Source organism: Dicentrarchus labrax, unplaced genomic scaffold (assembly GCF_905237075.1).
Source record: "Dicentrarchus labrax unplaced genomic scaffold, dlabrax2021, whole genome shotgun sequence".
NCBI classification, from domain to species: Eukaryota; Metazoa; Chordata; class Actinopteri; family Moronidae; genus Dicentrarchus; species Dicentrarchus labrax.
The window spans coordinates 34,284,206-34,305,886 of record NW_026136704.1 but is presented as its reverse complement, the minus strand read 5'-3'; the positions used below and the strand labels follow the sequence as shown (position 1 = coordinate 34,305,886).

Sequence of the window (21,681 nt, the reverse complement as noted above, 5' to 3'; positions counted from 1 at the left end):
AGTTGGGGCAAAAAAATTACAACACAAAAAAATCTTTTTTCATATATGAAATCAATTCAGGAATCTAGAAATTGATTTAAAAAGTCGTAAAAAGTCGTAAAAATAATAATTGGGGGGAGTAGGGGCATTATTACGGGGTGCTGTTAAAAAGCAATTAGTAATAAATGAATTTTTTTGGAGCCCAACACTGATTATAGTGGCAGCTTTAGGCCTCCATAAGACACTGCCTACACCGCTGACGTTCCTTTACTTTGAAGGCGGTCACCGGAAACAGTGCGCGCTCTCGTCGGCAGCTTGACGCGCCGCCGCAGATTCACACGGCAGTCAGCAAACATGGACGTCACATGTGAGCGAGTGACCTAAACATGATCCTTCCAGAAACCCGCGGGAACAACCAGCAGCGACAACGAGGTACGAGCGACATTATCACGCGTTTCACCGAGTTCACGCGTCCTATTACCGGATCCGGTGGCGGTAACGTGCGGGAGCTGCCCGCCGCCCGGTGGAGCTAACGGGGAGCTAGCAGCGTCGTTTAACGGTAACCTCGGTGCGCCCATTATCGGACACGCCTCCCCCGGGGGGCGAAGCGCTTCTTTCCGCTTCGCTCCGAAATATTTCACCGTCCGGACCGAACCCGCGTTAAACCCGCGTTAAACCCGCAAACTGACTGCGGGTTTTAACGCGGGTTTAACGCGCGTGCGGGTGTTTATTGGTGTAGTTTCTCGCGTGCACATGTTGTTTGACAATATAAATAAATAAACGTGTATATTTGTTATATTTATATTTGCTGCATGTTTAATCGGTGCGAGCGGGGGCCGAGAACCGGTCGGTCCCGGTGTTGGTACCGGATAAAATGCACAGAACCGGACATCGGAGCAGGCGGGTCTGCGTCCGATAATGGACTCCTGGGGGTTTGTCACTGACGCAGAGCACCGCGGGGACTTTATTATTTATATATATTATATATTTAATTTAAGACTCTTTGTTTTTATTTTGTTTGTTTTTGGGGAAAATGATTGAATTAAACAGAGCAGAGCCGTGTCCGATAATGGAACCTGACGTTGAAGAGGTGGGGGGGGGGTTTAAACCTCCAGCAGCTGCTCGGGCCTGTTTGTTGCAGTGCAGCTCATCTTCATCAGCTTCATCGGGTTCCTGCAGACGGGGGGGAGCTGCCTGTCTGTCTGCTGCCTTTCTTTTGTCTGCCTGCCTGTCTGTCTGCCTGCCTGTCTGTCTGTCTGTCTGCCAAGAGAAGCAGAATCTCCTTTAAAGTGATTTGATGATGATGAGGGTTTAATCCACGATGAAGATCAGTCGTTTTTATTCTACAAACATCGCAATGTTCTAGAAAGTTCGCAACAATCCACAAACAGTCGAGCTGACTTTCATCTTTTTAATCCTTCCTTTGTTTTTAACTTTACTGTTCCCCCGATACGGGATCAATACAGGAACATCTGCTACGGTAGCCCAGAGCGGACAAACCAAACACTGGCTCTAGATTGGGCCTTCACTGTAGCTCGGAAGGCGAGTGGTATTCAGTTGGGTCAGGAAGATAATACGTTTCTCACGACTGATGCTAATTTCTGTTAGCGCATTAATGGTAATTCCCATTGTGTGTTAGCGTCGAGCTACGTCTTATTTCTGGAGATAATTTCTCTTCTTTCCGCGTTCTCTGTCTTGACGCTGTATAAAGTTTACAGCTACATAAATATCTATGTTTCTTTTAAACAGGAGAGTTTTATTTTATTCCCTCTTACATAACGGGACTCGCCTTTAATATAATACGTCTAATGATAACAGAAATTATTATTAGCACCGATTCAAGAAATCAATTTTAAAAAATCTTAAACTAAATCCGACACACTGATCCTCTGAGCTGCAACGATTAATCAATTAGTCGTCACCTTGTAAATCAATTGATTGTGAGTCTTTTTTTAAGGAAAAACTTATAATTTTCCCAATTCTCTGACATTTTCTGGACGAAACAACGGATGTTTGTTTGTGTTGACGAGCCGGTTGAGGATCAAACACATCTGAATGTTTCATTTAATCAGAAATTAAAATCCTCCTGCAGACGGCCGGTTGACGAACCGGTTCCCCGTCAGTCAGGTGACTTCACGGTTCAGCCCGGGGAGTTAAAGCCGCCGTTGGCGAACGCGCTGCAGGTGAACACCGGAGCCGTGTTTGTGTTGGCAGACGGCGAGATACCGGAGGGCGCCGGGAGGACGTGTCCCCTCTTGTAAAGAATGTGTCGCTGCAGAGTGAAGACTCAGTTCAGGGTCAGCGGAGGAAACTTCAGCGCCCCCGAGGAGGGAAACAAACACGTTTAGAGGCTGAATGACATTTTATTTATAATCATTAGTTTATAATGTTAGAAAACAACAGGTTACAGTCACAGTCAGCGACCCGCCTGCCCGAGGGCTCGTTAAACGCCACCGGGGGAAGTTCAATGTCCTGGTCGTTGTGGGTCCCCAGAATAAAGAACTGGATCAGGACTCAGCAGATACTCTGAGGGACAGTTTAACTGTTGGACTTCAGTGGTGTTGTCGGTTTGTTCTGCGCCAACAGAAACCAGGATCCGGTGTTTACGTGCCACAGAGTCCTGGTTTCTACCCGAGAGCTCGTCCACAATCTGGACCAGGTCTTATAAAGGTCTCTGAAACCAGGATCCGGTGTTTACGTGCAGACTTCTGAGTATCTTTGCAGCTAAAAGAAACCCAGACAACCGTCCTTGAGCTCTGAATCATACAGATGATGAGGAACAGCATCCAGTTCCAGTACCGGGCGCTGCAGCGTGTCCCAGCATGCACTGGGAGAGAGAGGCTCGTCTCTGCTGCTATAAAATCTGCAGTCAGATCAGCAGCGACTCCGGCGACTCGCTCCTCGACATTCCTCCCGCGCTGCGTTCACTGACTCTTGTTTTCAGGAGATTACGCAACGTCCTCCACCGACTCACGACTAGTGAGTGGGAGGGGGACGGGGGGGGGGGCTCCTAAAAGTTCACAACTCTCTGAGGACCTCGACACGCCCTTTAAAACATTCTGGTTTTATATGTCCTGGATGTTTCCTGGAGGGTGTGCACACAGAGGGCAGCTGTTAGAGGCCTTTTGTTTTTACTGCGTCTCTGATAAAGAAATGTTCTCATTTAAAGGCTTCGTGTCGACAGCGTCTGTCCCATAGATCCATAACAACTAGATAATAACCTCATTATAATCATTACATTAATGTCAGGAACGTGCAACGACTCGTCGGCTTTATGTAACGGGTCTGTTAACGGACAACGAGCTGGATGAAGGTTACTGTAAACGTGTTAATATGGGCCCTTATGGAGCCAGCCTCTAGTGGCCGTTAGAGGAACTGCAGATATATAATAATGTTATAGTGACGTTAGAGAAGCAGACAGGAAACGTGGAGCGAGAGCGCCGCGACGCCCGCCTGGAATCGAACCGGCGACAGTCGCGGCCATGTCTCGTGTGCCGTAAGCATTTAAACTACGCTGCGCCTCTGACCTCTGACCTCTTTACTGTCAGTAGCTCGTACTGTTGTTGATGTAGGAAGTCTGTTGTTGACCTCGTGTGTGTGTGTGTGTGTGTGTGTGTGTGTTCGGTAGCCCTCGGCCATGTTGGCCAGCAGCCGGCCTCCACCCTCAGCCGCCATCTGTGAGAGAACATTGCTCAGTATTTTCTTCCTGCTCTGTCGAACTCGCTCACACACACACACACACACACACACACAGTCTCGTTTATTCCACAACAAACAAACAAACAAACGTCAAATTACACAAATATATTAATTTAAAACAACATAGCTTCACTTTAGGGAAGGTTTGCAGCTTTTATGTCTTGTGGTTGATCACTGGACATAATAATAATAATAATAATAATAATAATAATAATAATAATAGTAATAATAATAGTAATAATAATAATAATAAGAATAGTATTAATAATAATAATAAGAATAGTAATAATAATAATAATAAGAAGAATAGTATTAATAATAATAATAATAATAATAGTATTAATAATAATAATAATAATAATAGTATTAATAATAATAATAATAATAATAATAGCAATAATAATAATAATAAGACTAGTTTTCCAGTCATGGAAACACCTGGAATTTGATTAAAATGACCAAATCTCCTGAAATCTGTGTTGTTTATGCTTTTCTGTTTTAATTGTATTTTAGTAATGATGGTTCGAGGAAGACGAGCACGAAGAGGCAAAACCATTAAAACAAAGGAGGAATAAAACTGGTTAAATGTGTCAATATTAAATTATATGACTAATAATATTATATACAGGATTACACAGTATGTAAGTGTAACAGTCACGTGCAGGACTTTTACTTCAGGAACCGATCTGAACGCTTCCTCCACCGCTGCCCTCCAGCTTATTGCTGATACTGCAAACCTCCACGAGCCACCTTGACCTGCGTCCCCACACACACACACACACACACACACACACACACACACACACACACACACACACACACACAGTTTCGGGGCTGAGATCCGGTTTCAGGATGTCCATTGAACTCTCTGCAGCAGCCTGACAACCGTCTTCCTCGACTCGCTCTTCTTTCCTGCGTCCTGCGTCTCTAGCTCACTGTGTGTCTGCTGTAATAGATTATTTCTTCACTGCAGTTATACGTCAATAATAATAATACTGTTTTATATCTGTCTGTCTGTCTGTGTGTGTCTCACCACTGGTTATTATCTGTTTGTGTTTTTAATTTCTGTTGTCATCAGGAAATAACCAGAAATATATAAACACTAATAATACGAAGAACAAAATAACAAAAACTAAACTAAAAGACATCCGACTGTCTTTGTTCGCCCTGAGAGCAGCTCTCTGAGTATCACACTGACATATCTCAGCAACTATTGGATGGATTGTGATTTCTTCTATTATTTAAGCTTTTTTTTTACTTTTTTGAACTTTTTTGAAGAAGTTTTAATATAGTTTTCCTCTCAATGTTTGGTTCTCCTTCCTCCAGTGGAGAGATTAATGAGTTGGATGCAGTACCTGAGAACAGTTTCACTAGAAACCCCCAGTGAACATGCTCAGACTATAAATATGAGTGAGGGGATCTGTTTATCTGCTCTCTGCTTGTTGTTCAGGACACGGCATCATCACATGTGAATTCATTTTGGAAAGCGTCCGTGTGTCCTCCCGTTCACAAAGTGAGCCGGCGCTCTGTGGACGGACTAAATATAGACTCCAGATATTTAAATCTCCTCCAGGAGTCTGCAGTCCTTTCAGCTCCTCCGCTTTCAAGCTCCGCTCTCGCTGTCGCTCCTCCTCCGCCGGCTCCTCAGTGAAATGACTGTTTACTGCAGAGACGGAGGAGCTGCTGTCGGCCACTTTCTGCTTTCCACGAGCTCGGTCTGAGTTTAGAGATCAGCTCCAGACGAACTGTCCCAGTGGTCCAGTTCACCGAGGAGGCTTTAAATAGAGCAGAACATGATTTTAGCATTCTGCACCCGCGGACCTTCAGACAGTCTGAGTGCGGTCAGAGCGACCGGAGACACCACGACACAGTGTTTATATTATATTATATAGAAAGTGCACGAGCAAATCGCTGACGCTGATAAATGTAAAGTGTGTGACAGAACAGCTTTATAGTGAGGTACTGTAGGGACACTGAACAGGCACAGACCCCCAAAAATCATCACATCATCATGATTTTAAAACCTTTTTCAGTGAATTGTTGATGCACTAAACATGAATCATATTGCAATCCCAATATCTTTCAGAATAATAATGTTGTTACCGTGTCGTGCAGCCCTGGTTTAAATTCTGTAACAAACAAATGTTATCAGTGAATGAAGCTGCAGAGAAGAGACATTAAAGCCGCATTCATTACATTAACATTGATCTGAATCAGTCTCATCGAACCGCTGTGAAGCCTCGTTGATTCAGTCAGTCGGCCGCTATAGAGCAGCTCCACCGGTACGTTTCGAGTCCGCTACAGCTGCTGGACCATTGGCTACTGAGACCGGTCCCTCCCTAACAGAAACAAACAGCAAACAGGACTCTGATTCCTGTTTCATGTGGACTTGATGGTGTGGCATTTGTTGTTCCTGGAGAACGAGATGTGCATGTTGCACTCATATTGTGATTTTAATAATATTTATATTAACTGTGCAGCCGTAGTCTGCAGCAGCTCCACATCGCCTCCAGCACGGCACAGTGCAGTGAAAGAGGCAGCTGCAGCTCGAGGTGAGACGCACACAGAGTGTAAATGTGCTTTCTGTCGGGCCTTCATCTCTGTGCAGTGTGGATGAATGACGTCAGTGTTGGTTGTTGGACTGAATCCACCGCTGGAATTCCCCACAGTCCGTCCCTTCGTTACTTCACATGAAGCCAGATGAACACTCGCTCTGGGTCGAACGCTTCGCTGAGCGACGCGAGCACTGAGATATCGAAACTCAACGATGTCAGCGCGGAGAGGAAGTTGTTGTTACATAATGACAGACACAGGTTTTCTCTGGTTTCTTCACCTGCAGCTTCCAGGAACAGCTGCTGTGAGACAGAAGTCACATTAACTTAATGACACTTAATGTGTGTCTGCTGTTTCCCACCAATGGGACTTCTGTAAGTCATTATAATGAGAAACATCCTACATACAGAAAGTTTCTCATTATAATGACTCTTCCTCTCACATTGGCAGAAATGGGCTTCCATATTTCATTATTATTATTATTAGAGAAGTTGTGGTTGTGCTGCAGACATTAACAGAGTTTACATGGGGCTGTAACAAACACTTATTTCCATTACGGATGTATTTTTTTAAGGCTGTTGTGTGGTTAGTCTGCTCTTCCTGTCCTGTTCTTGTTATATACAAAGAAGTGCACAGCGGCTGAAGTGATATGAAATGATAGAAAGCAGAAGCTGTAACCAGCAGACATTTTGGTGTTTCCTGTGTGGGTTGGCAGACGTTTTGTCCCCCGTACCAGAGCCGTGCCGAGTCCTCTGCGTACAGTAGATACAGTATTAGTGACACATGATTGACTCACTCTTCTGTGAATCGATCATGTGACTCTGACCAGCGGTGATGCCATCTATAATGCTCTCATTGAACGTGTTGAGAGACGATGTCAGATGTTTATGTGTTGCCGTGACACCGAGAGGAGACAAAGAGTGTTTGTGATCCACGTGCACCCCCCCCTCCCGTACCAGCTCACACACAGATACAAACACACATCCCTGCTGTGCTTCTGGGTGGAGATGTCACCTCCGCGTACTCTCTGACAAACTGGAAATTGAAAGCACTGTGTTTCTCCCTCGCTGACTTCCTGTGGTAGCTTTTCAAACGAGCTGTCAGAACTAAAGTTTAAGACTGTGATAGCGTCTCAGGTAGGACTGCACACAAACGATCTGAGACGGAGACACTTTTAGAGTAAATAACTTCTAAATAAAATGTCTTTACAAAGAAAATACACTGAGGATCTGTGAGGAACACAACCGTTAGTGAAGGCTGGTGACGATGTATATAAAGAGATGTGATGTGAGGATCTTTTATTAACTGGACAAATGTGTTTTTTGTATATTATTAATAATAATAATAATAATAATAATAATAATAATAAATAACATTTTCTGATGCTTCATTAATCTGAATGAGGCGGATCAAATATTACCAGCAGATTATTATCACTTACAGTAGAAGTTGCTGTAGTCAACAACCTTACCGGCTTTAAAATGAAGATTATGTCCTAAATGTGGACGTAGGTTGAGATCTGTGTGACGACTTTTAGAGGCCTGAAGATTAGAGGAAGTTACTTGCCTACCGTTAACTAGTAGCTACCTTAAACGCGGGTGTTGTGTGTAAAGGGGGGGGCAATACTCTCAGATATTACAGGTGTTGTATTTGTAGCTGAAGTTGGAGGCTGAAGGACTTTCGGGTCACACTAGCAGCTCCGGGCTCTGGTTGGTTACTCTGCTGTCTGACTCTCTCTCGCAGCAGACATGTTGGTTTTCTTCTCAGCTGATCAGGAATCAGCCACAGAGCCTCAAATTAGGCTGCACCTGCGAAGTCTGTGGCCTCATTTCCTGTGTACAGTCACACACACTTTGTCTCCTGTGTGAGCACAAATGTGGTTTTCTACAGAAAGACATCGGGTTCTGAGGATTGTAAGGTTCGGGCCTGTTGTCAGGAGGTCGCGAGGAAACGTTATAGCAGACAAATGAAACAGTTATTCAGGTTTCAGGAGCAGATTGCAGGTTTCAGCAGCTGTTTGCAGTATTAACAGCTTCATTTGATATAGTTGAGAAAGACTTCCTCTCTCGCTTCCTCTTTACACCCCGGACTGAACAGTTTGATGGAGGACTATTTCTGTGCTTCTGCTTTAGCTTTAGGTGCCATTTAAATACACAAAAGTACCTGGCAGCCGGCTTCCTGCTGACATTAATACAGCGGTTTATGTGGAAACGCACATGATGCTGGTGTGAATACTGTTTGTTCTTCAGTACGTGAATGGGACACACTTGCTTTTGTGTTAAGGTAGAGAAACAGTGCTTTTAGAAAACAGGCAGAAAATGTCTTTGATTCTCCAATAAAGGCTGCGAAAGCAATAAAACATAATGCAATAAAAGTAATAACCACCACACACATCATAAATCCTCAGCAATGTACTGTATGAGGAAAAGTACTGGAGTGAATCTCCCAGCATGCAAATATTTCAGTGTTATTTCTTCATTATAGTGATGGCACATCTTACAGAGGATATATATATATATATATAATTATATATAGCAGTGTTAAAGCGTGAAGTCATGGCTTTTACTTTTTACTTTCACAGGGGTTCGTAAGGCTTGGATGAAAGAAAACTATTAAAATATATATAAAGTATATTTATATAGTAGGCTTATATCAGCATTTTGTTAATGTATGCGAAGAAAACTGAAGTAAATTATTTTTAAAGTTTAGATATTTATTATTATACAGAGCTTCAGTCTCTCATCAACCGCCTCGTTCTGCATCAGAAAACAACCAATGAGAAGAAAACACTGAATTTGTCAAAAAAGAAGAATATTAAGTCTGTATGATTGTTAAAAATTTAAAAAATCCATAATACAGACAGATAATTATATAAAAAAGTTCCCTAAACAGGAAATAATCTGCAAAAAATTCACCAAAATCTCTGTTTTTACACAAACTTCCTGCAGCTACTGAGTTCACTGTTTGGGTTCATTGTTGAGTTTATCAGCTGTTCTCTGCTGTTATTGTTGCATATAATATAAAATACACATAAAAAAAAGTCACTTCGTTTACTCAAAGATAGACAAAGGATGTTTTTTAGAGAACTGAAATGACAGATGCGTCGCCTCTGCACATGAACACACCACAGAAACCGGTGTGAAGAGCCAGCTGGTTGGTGACAGACGCACACGCCCTGAAATAATACCGAGGAAATAACTAATCAGAATTTAAGAGTGGAAGTTGAACAAAAACTCCAAACCGCAGAGACCGAACGTTACGTCACAACAGTTAAACACTGAACTCTGCTGATGAACATTCAGGAACTTTATTATATTTGGATGCGTCTGGTTGAAGAAGAACAGGTGATTAAAGTAATTCAGCAATCTTTAGTATTTACTGTTTGTCTTATTCTTGATTCATTTAAGACTCTTTAACTTTAATGTTTGCTGGTTGCAGCTTCTCAGATTTGAGGATTTTCAGCCTTTTTTCTGTCGCAATATTTTATATTAATTTTTAGTGGTTAAACCCCCCAACAACTATCTTCATCTTAACTTTAACTCTTTAATTCAGATTTTATTCATATAGTGGTGTGTTCTTTATACGATGATAAATAGATCAGTATATTATAATACATTGAATTGTCATGTATCGTATCACCAGATATCTTTGTGTGACTGTTGGCCTCAACATAACACCTGAAGACATCACATTGGACTATGTTTGTGTTATTTTAGAGCCAATGATTGATCTACAGTAATCAATAGATAAATGTGGCCCAGTCCTACTTTGTTCTGATTAAGAGATAATGTCAGAATAATGTCTGACACAATGTGAACTGATGTACTGTAGTGACCTCAGTCAGTGAGGAAATCTGCTGTGTGTGTGTGTGTGTGTGTGTGTGTGTGTGTGTGTGTGTGTGTGTGTGTGTGTGTGTGTGTGTGTGTGTGCATGTGCGTGTGAGGTTTCCATTGTTGCACATTGGGGCCATTGAAAGGGGAAGTAATTGTGATGAAATCAGCTGTTTCAGCTAAAATTGCCGGTGTTACTTTTGCATTTGAGCAGCCGACGCCCTCAGTGAGCGACAGCAGACATTTATTACCACCAACAGGTGACGTTCAGACGCTTTCAGGTGGGGCGATGGCGGTTACTCCGACTGAACTGTACGTTAAGACCCAACAATTTCTCCTTTTTGTGTCCAGTTCAACATAGCGGTTCTTCCAGGAAACTGACCTTTCACCTTCTTACTGTCAGTGTTCTGGTGATAGAGGAACTGAGCTTTTCTTCTAGCTGTTAGTCACTTTGGACCGGAGCGTCAGCTAAACTATAATTAGAGCAACTCGGTGGGGGGGTTTGACACTGTTGTGAATAAATAGGCTCGCTGAGGAAGACGCTGTTGTCTCACAGCTTGATACGAGTAGTATTCAGTGTAGCTGCTCTGGAGCCGCAACTCAACTCCTGTCGGACGGATTGTGGAAACTTTGGCGATCCTCTGACATTTCATGTAGCGCCATCAGAGGTTTATGATCAGGGTTGTTTAACGTGATGTACGCAAGCATGAACTAACCAATTGCAACTAGCTAGCTAGCTAACAGCACGGCTAGGTAGCTCACTGATTACTGTACAGACACAACTTTATCAGATTTGGGTGAAACTGGATCAGATTTATCAGATTTTATGGACCGTATATTGTCTGGTTTTCCCTGTGGACCTGCTGTTCGCTGGGAGCTCAGCAGTATGTGGACTTTAAGCAGAGGATTAATAACATTTGAGGCTCGTTGCTGTTTGTTTATTTCATCCATCTGTGGCTCTTCTGTAAGGATCCCGTTAGCATGCTAATGATAGCCACACTTCGATAGCCTCCATCAGCGGTTGCCCGGCGACGAGTTCTGTTGAATGTTGAGTTTAAAGGAATCGGGATGTTTGTGGAGCTGTAACTGAGATCTGACCCGGTGAAGTGGTGCCGTACAACAGATAGCGGTGTGTTTTACCCCCCCCTCGGGGAGCGGCCGTGTTGGCAGATGCGCTGCTGTGTCACCAGGAAGTCATCCACGAACAGGAAACAGGCTGCCAATCTTCTTCCTGTTTGCCAGCTGACCTTTGAACCCGGCGTTTGTTCCACTTCCTCCTCTCCGTCCTCGTTACGTCTCTTTCTCACTTTCACCCTCGCAGGACGAAATATCTCCCTCGATGTCTTCCTGAAGGGCAGTGGCACTGTGATGTGGTTGAGCATACATTAAGCTGCTTCCACCCTCCTGATGGATCCATTGTGATCTGTTTACCGCCATGTTTCAGGCCCAGCGTCTCTCTCTCTCTCTCTCTCTCTCTCTCTCTCTCTCTCTCTCTCTCTCTCTCTCTCTCTCTCTCTCTCTCTCTCTCTCTCTCTCTGTGGTATCTTTTCCTCGCAGGCTCAGCTTTATGTAAAATGAGCAGAATCTCTCCGGTTGAAACCTTTCTTTCCTCTGCATGCTGAAACGTGTGTGAGCTGCAGGGATTTACCCGCCATTCAGCCGTGATCTGACACAGCGGCAGCGCTCTGTGCTGGAAGGGTAGAGATTAGTGGATGGAGACGAGAGGAAATACCGTTCTTACTGCAGTTCTTACTGTCACCCACTCCCCGTCCTGTCCCAGTGATTCCGGTTGAGGCCAACAGATCGGAGGTGTAGATCCAAACTGAGGTGTCCCCGCAAACCTTGAGGTCCAGTGTGTAACATTCAGGATGATCTATGAAATATAACGTGTATATATAACATTCTCGGCTGTTTCTGTTAGTTTAAATAATCTGCTTTTATCTATAGACGCCGCGGGTCGCCTTCCACGCCATGACTACTGGCTCTAGATCGGACCGACCTTCGGCCCTCGTTTTGCAGCCACTGTAGTTTTCCATCACGGTTGGAAAGGGAAGGTAAAACTCTCCACCTTCACCGCTAGATGCCATTTTTAGGGTCATTATCTTCAATAAAGTTCCAGTTTAACAGCATTTTCTGGATTTTGGATTGATCTGAACGGGATCCTCTAGTTGGAGCTCATTAATTGTAGGAATGTGATTGTGGGCAAAGAATCTGTCGTGGATTAAAGCTGCGTATCGAACCTCAATAGGAAATAATAAAATAAAAAAATCAGACATTTCTGTTCGACGTTTGAGGTAATTTTGAGTTTAAAATCAGGAAGCTGGCCCGGAGGTTTTCTGTGTCCGTGATTCATTCAGTCACCTCCGTCCTCTGTCTGTCTTTGTGTTGCCAGAGAGGGAGGCAGAGGAGTCAGAGGATGGAGGGTGAGAGAGGGCAGGGGACATTTACAGTTACATAACAGTGCTTTCAGCATCTCACAGCATCACTGCACATCCTATTTTTATAACACACTGCTCTCTCTGTCCACAGACACACACACAGACACACAGACACACACACACACACACACACACACACACACACACACACACACACACACACACACAGCCCGCTGGTTTAATCACATATTGATTTAGTAAATAAACACCACTGCGACCGGTCTGTCTGTCTGTCCCTTTTGCTTTATTGGCACGATTAAGTAAGAGCAGGTTGTTTACAGCAATTATTTACACGACAACGAACGTTACGCACATTACTGCAGAGGTTACGTCGTCAAATATGTATGTAATCGACTTAAATGTCGTTGTTAGAACCAGGAGTTAAATACGTAGAATAAAAAGAAGTCCCTGCTCTGATTGGCTGATGAGATTTAAGGCTTTGACTCACTGGCCTGACCTCCAGGATGCTGAGTCATTGTGTGTGTGTGTGTGTGTGTGTGTGTGTGTGTGTGTGTGTGTGTGTGTGTGTGTGTGTGTGTGTGTGTGTTGCTTTAGTGTCTCTTGTACGTCTGGGTTTCTAGTCTCACCTCAGTGAACTTTATTGACAAGAAAGTTTTTCCACATAATACAAATATGAATAACTCAATAAGTAGGAAATGAACATGAACGTTAAATATGATATAATATTCATCGGTATGTTGCTTCTGACTCTCTGAGACTAGTTGTTCTGGGAACGTATGGGAATTGCTTAAAATGACCGAATATTCTGGAAATAATCTGTGTAAGCCCCTCACTCAGATCGTCTTTGTGAAACCCGGGTCAGAGAACAACTGCAGATAAACAGTCTGTAGTGAGCGAGCTAACCAAAGTTTCCCATGAATGCTAAATGCTAACCTTCAACCAACCTCCATCACTGCATCGATAACACAAGTTCTCCTGGTTCATATGACGTTACTATGACTGTTTGTGAGCAAGTGCTGTCTTGTATTGTTGAAAAACCCCTGGAAAATATGACCTAGATAATGAACTTTCTCTTTCACTTTCTCTCTCTCTCTCTCTCTCTCTCTCTCTCTCTCTCTCTCTCTCTCTCTCTCTTCTCTGTGTCTGTCTGTCTCGCAGTGGAGGGCAGACAGGCGGCATGACAGAGGAGAAATGTCCCCAGCTGGTGGACTACTTTGTAGTGGCAGGTCTCGACCCTGCGGGGCCCTGGAGGCCCCTGGACGAGGATGGCAAGACCTCCACCAACTGCTCTTCGACGCCCTCCTCTTCTTCGTCTTCGTCGGGCCGAGCGGTGGAGTCGGTGACGGACCTGGCGGTGATCGCCCGGGGGCTCGGCGAGGAAGTGCCGGAGGGCTTCACCTGCATCGAGAGGACGCTGGGCGGACACTCGGCCGAGCTGAGCGCCGGCCTCATCAACAACCCGCACCTGTACCTGTGCTACCGCCGGGGGCGGGACAAACCGCCCATACTGGACCTGGGGTGAGACACACACACACATACACACACACACGCGCGCACACACACACACACACCAATGTGGTGTGTTCAGGGACAATACAGATTATTAGTGATGGTGGAACCGATATTTAAAAACAGAAAAACTAAAAATATTGGAGGCTACTGTACTTTTAACTCCCTTCCATTTATCTGATAACTTCACTGTGCAGATTTGGATTATTTCTATGAAATATAATCAAATAATAAATTATGATGTAATATTATAGTTAATATAGATATCCAGCAGCATATAAAGTAAATCAAATGGATCATTCTGCACTTTTACTAAGTATATTTTAGTTTTTTTTTCACTAAATGCCTCAATAACTTTTCAACTTCATCCTAAAAACATATAACTCCTGATGAGTAACCAATCAGAGAGCTCTGTGGGCGGGACGCAGAGGTTCCCATACAGACAGTCGAGCCTCGGTGTCTCTCAGCGACGTTACGGCTTTAACTTTAGGTTATGTTGTAATGATGATGAGATGCTCTGAGAATAATCTGCCCCTCACTGGCTGCAGATGTCGTCACTGTGTCCTCGGTGAAACTGAGTCCGTCAGTCCGACAGCTGTGTGTGTGTGTGTGTGTGTGTGTGTGTGTGTGTGTGTGTGTGTGTGTGTGTGTGTGTGTGTGTGTGTGTGTGTGTGTGTGTGTACAGCATGTTGTGTTGTGCTGTTTTCATTCACACAGTGCCGCTATCATACAGGAATCAGGTCTTCACGTGATGCATATTACAGTTTATGTAATAGGAGGATTATGTAAGGCGGTGGTGGGCAGACTGAGTCGTGTTCTGGACTCTCATCCCACAGACTCTTCTCTATTGTTTATTTCGTGCTCAGTTATTTAATTACTCTGATTACACTCGTGTTCGGGGATAATGAGGCAAATCCTCTCACATCAGATTACATCTTTTTTGTCTGTAGCTGACGGGGCAGTGAGCAGGTAGCGACAGGATGTCTGGGTGTTTGACTCCCAGCTCACCACATGATTCTGTGAAATGATATGATCAGACACTGTGAGGGAAGACAGGGACAGGTACATCTAAGACCAGACCAGGACCTAGTTTGGCTGTCTGTGACTGATCTGAGCAGCAAAAAATGTCAAAACTGGTCCTCAGGGTGCGAACTACAGGGGAGCCGGGGGGGGAGGGATCTCCGTTCTGATTGGTTGTTTTCAATCGGGCCCGGTGGATTCTGATTATCTGTCTCAAGTGCTGCTGTCAGGATGTAGTGAAAGTCTCAGGAAATCTTCCATAACACACAACGATGCTTTTGTTTCTATACCAGTTATATAAAATGACCTCAACCAGGGAAGAAACTGAATTTCTGTACAGTGTTGGCATAAAAGCAGCATTAATAACAAACAGTCGGTCTGTAAACAACAGTATGCAGTCGTCTGTGCAGGTGAGCAGCTCGCAGTAAAAACACAGCGAGCCAACGACCTCACAGTCCCGCCCACTCAGGTGTCACTACTGGTCTGCAGGTATATTTCAGCAGGAGGGAAATCAGATCTGATCTGCCAGCTCAGACACTGTAGAGACGACTACACACCCCCAGCCTCACCGCCAACTCTCAAACACACTCAATGTATGAATGTGTTTCTGAGAATTACTGATAGTAGAGTACTATTATTATTATTATTATTATTATTATTATTATTTGAAGGGATATTCATGCTCTAGGTTGTAGAACTACAGTTCCCATAAACACAGTAACACAGTAAGAGGTACCATGTCGTCATATTGCAGCTACTGTAAACACGTGAATGCTGCATTTATTTGTATCTTGTGAAATAAAGAATAAATCTCACTTCCTGTGCTGTGCTAATGAGACATTAATGTCTCCTGAGAAGTTGAATTAATCTGAAGTAATAAACTCTGCCTGCAGGGTTCTGTATGAGGGGAAGGATCAGCTGAAGCAGGGCTGGTACGTCATCGAGACGACGCCCTACAGCCGCTCGGCCAACCTGAGCTCCGGCGGTGCTCCGACGGCTCACCGGGTGTTCCTGACGTACCGGCGGGCTCTGGACTCGCAGGGCCTCCACACGCTGGGCGTCACCGACATCGCCCTGCTGCTGCCCAGCAAAGGAGAGGTCGCCCCGCACACCTTCTGCCGCGTCGACAAGAACCTCAACACCGGCATGGTGAGCACCAGTTCCCTGGTTGTTTTTGAGAGATAAATGATAAATTATTGGTACCTAGAGTGGAGTTATGTCAAACTCACCACTCTAAGACACTTCCTGCCGATGTTTCACAGTAAAAGTCTTTCAGGGAAGTAAAGCGATTTAAACTGCAAAATTAAAATGACTAAAAGGGGAAAAACTAAGAAAGAACAGAGACATAATCTTCATCATTAGCTGTCCATCATTTGCAGAAATGTTTATTAATGTGTGTCGTACTTAAAAAAAAAAAAAAAATAGTAGCCTGTCTCTAATAACAGCCAGGTTCACCTGGTGTGTTTTTTCCTGAACCAATGCAATGTAACTTATTATGTTTAGATTTAATTTCTGGTGGAGTTTCTCACAGTTGTGTGTTTGTGTTCGTCTCCAGTGGGGTCCAGCTCTGTATGTGTGCTACAAGAGAGCCGTGGCCAAAGCCAACGCCCTGGTCTACAAGGCCAGTGAGTATCTGTCTGTCACACTGCATCAAGGCCCAAACGCGGGGGTCGATCTCATGACGGTGCCCACCACAAGTACAAAGTTAACATAATCCAACATGAGAGGACCTGGAATAAAATGCTGGAATTTCCCTTTGATTTTGTCCTCAATAATTTTGCTTTAGTAACATTGTAACACTGATTATTTATTAATCTGGCTTACTACAACACTATGAACCCAAAACAAATAGATTTTACTGTGATTTAATTGCAATAAACGGATAAAAATGATGCCAAAACAACAACATCATGATGCCAATGTGTAAAAAGTCTGTCCACAAGACGAAGAGCAAACAACTTTTAAAATGCTTGTTTTTTTAATGGAGTTTGGCTCAATCTGAAATAAAGTTTAAATACACAAATCATGTTTTTCTTAAATATTCCCATCCATAAAATATAGTTATTATCACATTGAAATTCAAATACAAATGGACTAACCGCCGTGTGCTGCAGGTCTGATGAGCCGGTACCCAGAGGAGGACCTGGAGGCGTTTCCTCTGCCGGAGTCGGTGCCGGTCTTCTGTCTGCCGATGGGTGTCACCGTGGAGAGCTGGCCTCTAAACACAAAGTACCAGCTGCCCGTCTTCTCCACCTTCGTCCTCACCTCCGCCTCCGGGGACAAGGTCAGAGACGCAACAACACCCAACATCTCTGCTTAAGGAAGACGGAGAATTTCTTCATGTATTCATTATATCCCGTCTGAGGTGCCTCCCCCTGCTCTCCCTGCAGGTTTACGGAGCGGCCATCCAGTTCTACGAGTCGTTCTCCAGGGAGCTGCTGTCGGAGCGGCAGAGCGTGAGGCTCGGGCTGCTCAGCGTGGTCGACCGGCGGCCGATCACCAACCGCAGCCTGCAGGTGAAGAAGAGCATCTGTGTCCTCTCCCACTGGCCCTTCTTCACCGTCTTCCAGAAGTTCCTCACCTTCGTCTACAGATACTCCATCTCCGGACCCCACGTCCTGCCGCTCGAAAAGTCAGTGCATTCATTTATTATTATAAAGGAAGACTTGGTCTAATGACGCTCTCTGAATTGAGAACCAATGGAAGCAGTTTCTTCTGCTAACAAGCCAACTACATCAATCATTAGCTGGCTAGTTAGGTAGTTAGATAGGTAGTTAGGTAGGTAGTTAGGTAGTTACATCAACTATTTTCATTAGCTATCAGATGTAACTAGCTATTTGGATATCTGGAGCAAAACATTAGCTAACTAACACCAAACTAGCCAGCTAATGGTTGATTTTAGTTTATGGTGTCGAATATTATTTAGAGTTTCCATCTTCTGTGACAAAACTCTGATTATTTATTAAACATAAATCTCATTCCTTTGTTGTTTTACATGATTTTAGCCGTTTTTAATTGTGGGCGTATTGATTGATGATTGGTTTCTCTCTGCAGACACATCTCCAGCTTCATGCACAACGTCCCGTTTCCCTCCCCCCAGCGACCTCGCATCCTGGTTCAGGTAAAGACCGGGACTCGAACCCAAACACAATATTTGATGTTTCGTGTAATTTTAAGAAAATATCGCCCAACTGACTCTTTCAGTCAAATTGTTGGATAAGATGGGAAAATAAAAGAGGACCGAGGACTGAGCCTTGAGGAACTCCACAAGTCATGTTGGTCTGCTTGGATGCAACTAGAGGTTGTTAATTGACTTTTTAAATAACAGTTGAGCAAGCAACTTCCTCTTTTCTGTACTTGGATATGCTATATGCTAGGCTAAGCTATGTTGAAAAGACAACCACCTTTAGAAGCTGGTTAAAAGATAAAATACATGTAGTCACATCTTAGGTCATCTAATGTTATCAAAACGTTAACTAACTATCTAGCTAGTCTACATAAATTGTCAGCTGGCTAGTTAGTTAGTTATTTTGCTACAAAGCAAAGGAGCCAGCACACAATATGATTACTTCTGAATTTAATCCTGAACTTCCTCCTTCAACAGGATGTAGGTGGTGTTCTGGTCTCAGCCTCAACTGGGTAATTGTGCCCAATCAGAAGCAATCCATTTATTGATCAGATTCCAATTAGCAGGCAAATTTCTTGACATGATTCTCTCAATAAGAAATAATTCACTGATCTATCGGGTTCAGATTTCACTGGATGATATTATCACACCCCAGGCGACAGTTGAGTTGATAATTTTGTGTTTGTCGGGATTATCTGTGTTAATATTATTGTAATTAATCATTAATTAAGGACTAATTCTGGTCATCGTTCAGGTCAGTTATAAGATTTTACTCTCCAACCAATGTGTCAGATTATAAACAAATTCACTCTTTCACTCAGGTATCAGATCCATTGTTCGGAACTGGTAGCCGTTAAACCTCAAACACTCAGGTGATCTTTCCAGATAACAGCCAGTTGAGTTTACTTTCTCTTTTACTTCCTGATTAGTGGTTGTTTGAAACCGGTCTGACAGCTCGGGGCGCTCTCCCCGTGGCCACATTTGGTGAATTTATTCACCTTAGAGTAAAATCTTCTCATAACTGAAGGAACGATAGCCAGAACTGCCACAAACTGATCCCCCTGAGAGTGTTTGTGTGTCTTCTGTCTCACTGTGAGTGTCTCTTGCAGCTCTCTCCGTACGACAACCTGCTGCTCTGCCAGCCGGTCTCCTCTCCGCTCCCACTCAGGTCAGTTCATTCGACCCCCGCAGCAGAAAGATCAGGATGTTTTGACACATGGAGGATAAAAATTAATACTGAAAGTGCCCCTAAACAAATATCCATAAAGAGGGAATACTCTAATAAACAAATAAAAAAATAAAATAAGCGAGTAAGCTCATGGCTTTAATTCAACTCACACGTCCATATATAGTTTATTTTTTATTTTTAAAAACAATTAATAATGAAATAATAATTAGTTCTATTTTGATTAATTTATGTTTTTTTATATTCAATTTATTATAATTTATTTTTTATTATCAGTATAGTGTAATTTTATTATATATTTATTAGAATATTTTTTTATTTATATTTTTTTTATATGAACATAATATTAGTTTTTGTCTAATCCAGAAAAAAAACCCTGATAAATCAACATGTCCAACATGAATCAGTCCTGCTCATTGATCTGGAACATTGTCTGCGAGGTTTAATGCACTCAGAGATATTAAAGATATAACAGTTTAAAGAAAATGTGACAGGTTTTAATCTGTTTATAGCTTTATGTGTACACACAGGCATGTACATGATGAAGGACGATGCTTCCTGTTGATGAACTATAACCTGTGTGTGTGTGTGTGTGTGTGTGTGTGTGTGTGTGTGTGTGTGTGTGTGTGACAGCGGTGCGAGCTTCCTGAAGCTGCTGCAGAACCTCGGTCCAGAAAACGCCTGCACGCTGCTGCTCGCCGTCCTCACCGAACACAAACTGCTGCTGCACTCGCTCCGCCCCGACGTCCTCACCTCCGTCAGCGAGGCCCTCGTCTCTGTAAGCCTTACACACACACACACACACACACACACACTGTATTTAATCAGATCTATATAGTAACGTCTCCGTCTGTCTGTCCCCAGATGAGTTTCCCCCTGCGGTGGCTCTGTCCCTACATCCCTCTGTGTCCGCTGCAGATGGCCGACGTGCTGCTGGCTCCGATGCCCTTCATCGTGGGCGTCCACTCCAGCTACTTCGACCTGTACGACCCGCCCACCGACGTGGTGTGTGTCGACCTGGACACCAACACCATCTTTCAGTGAGTCCATCACCACGTTGGACTTCCTACTCCGCGGTTGAGCTGACGCCGCAGCGGCTTCATGACCATAATAATCCAAACTGTCCATTAACCGATTGGCCTGTTCCTGAATCAGAGAGTCAGACGTGATTCACAGTCGTACTTTTAGGAAAATCTGGGTTTTATTTTAGGAGTGAAACAAGGATCAACATGTCAGTTTTGAGAGGCACAGAAGACACATTTGATTCACAGCTAACAGTTGGCTATCTTGTGTAAAACAATGTCTTCAAGCATTGAAAACAGATATTGCTCAACCTGCTACGTCGGGTATTTTAACCCCATTCACACATGCAGGGAGACGAGTTTTCCAGTCATGGAAACACCTGGAAATTGATTAAAATGTCCAAATATCCTGGAAATGTTTGTATTATATCATATTATTATCAGATTAATCCTGTAAATGGGTCACGATCGGATCTTTCTAAAGATCTGCACAACTTTGTCAACTTATTCGATAAGTCGTGTTTTGATTTTTTTTACTGAAACTCTTCTCACGTTTCAGGTCAGAGGACAAGAAGCCGTTGTCATGGCGATCGTTACCCAGGAAGCACGGCAAGACTTTGTTCAACACCCTCACCAACCTCCACAAGACCCTGGAGAAGAGTGAGTGACGGCTCTGAACTGTCAATCACATGATCGATCGGCTTGTCAAAATAGAGTAACGACAGGAAACAGCGAAAGAAAGCAAAACTACAGAACGATACGTTAAAACAAATATATTATAAATTGTAAATATATCTCATAAATAATTTAATCTTAGACTACCTTCCTGTTAGCAGTGATGGTTTTTAATTTCATTAGGTAATTAGGTGGTGTATTTTCTCCTTCTCTCCTCGTTGCTGCAGTTTGCACTCCCGGCCAGGAGGAGGCGACGCTGGAGTTCCTGTTGACGGACTACGATCAGATCTACAGGAGTCAGAAGCAGCTGGAGCTGGAGATCCAGGAGGCGTTCCTTCGCTTCATGAGCTGCCTGCTGCGAGGATACCGAACCTTCCTGCTGCCCATCACCCAGGCACCGTCAGACACCACCACGGACTGCAGTTCCCTGTTCAACCTGCAGGGTGAGCACTGTTTGAGTGTGTGTGCCCTGGACCCGAACACTTTTCAACTCAATCGTATCTTGTTGTCCTAAATAATGATTGTACATAATGATCTGATGATACAAACAGTACAAACTACAGTAGCACCAACTTTTATTACTGTTACAGGTGGAGTTAACAGACAGGACACACAAGTTAATATATAAAAATAAATACAAAGAGAATATTAAAAAAGCAGGACGAGCAGCGCAAAAACCTCT

At 43.6% G+C, this 21,681-nt stretch overlaps 1 protein-coding gene across 3 annotated transcripts in view; it reads left to right on the top strand.

Moving 5' to 3' along the window:
- The first annotated feature begins 273 nt into the window (after positions 1-273).
- LOC127362928 (DENN domain-containing protein 4B) overlaps positions 274-21,681 on the top strand; it is a 32,785-nt gene continuing 11,377 nt past the window's right edge. Inside the window, exons 1-13 of one of the 3 annotated variants that reach the window (XM_051399287.1) lie at positions 290-411; positions 12,009-12,115; positions 13,619-13,978; positions 15,883-16,138; positions 16,545-16,614; positions 17,104-17,273; positions 17,380-17,621; positions 18,044-18,110; positions 19,226-19,284; positions 19,936-20,080; positions 20,167-20,342; positions 20,884-20,984; positions 21,227-21,442. In XM_051399287.1, the coding sequence (XP_051255247.1) occupies positions 13,638-13,978; positions 15,883-16,138; positions 16,545-16,614; positions 17,104-17,273; positions 17,380-17,621; positions 18,044-18,110; positions 19,226-19,284; positions 19,936-20,080; positions 20,167-20,342; positions 20,884-20,984; positions 21,227-21,442 (1,843 nt within the window). In that variant the 5' untranslated portion in view covers positions 290-411; positions 12,009-12,115; positions 13,619-13,637. Of the gene's footprint in view, positions 412-9,558; positions 9,576-12,008; positions 12,116-13,618; positions 13,979-15,882; positions 16,139-16,544; positions 16,615-17,103; positions 17,274-17,379; positions 17,622-18,043; positions 18,111-19,225; positions 19,285-19,935; positions 20,081-20,166; positions 20,343-20,883; positions 20,985-21,226; positions 21,443-21,681 lie in introns of those variants that run through there. The other 2 variants (XM_051399286.1, XM_051399288.1) reach the window with 2 other exon arrangements.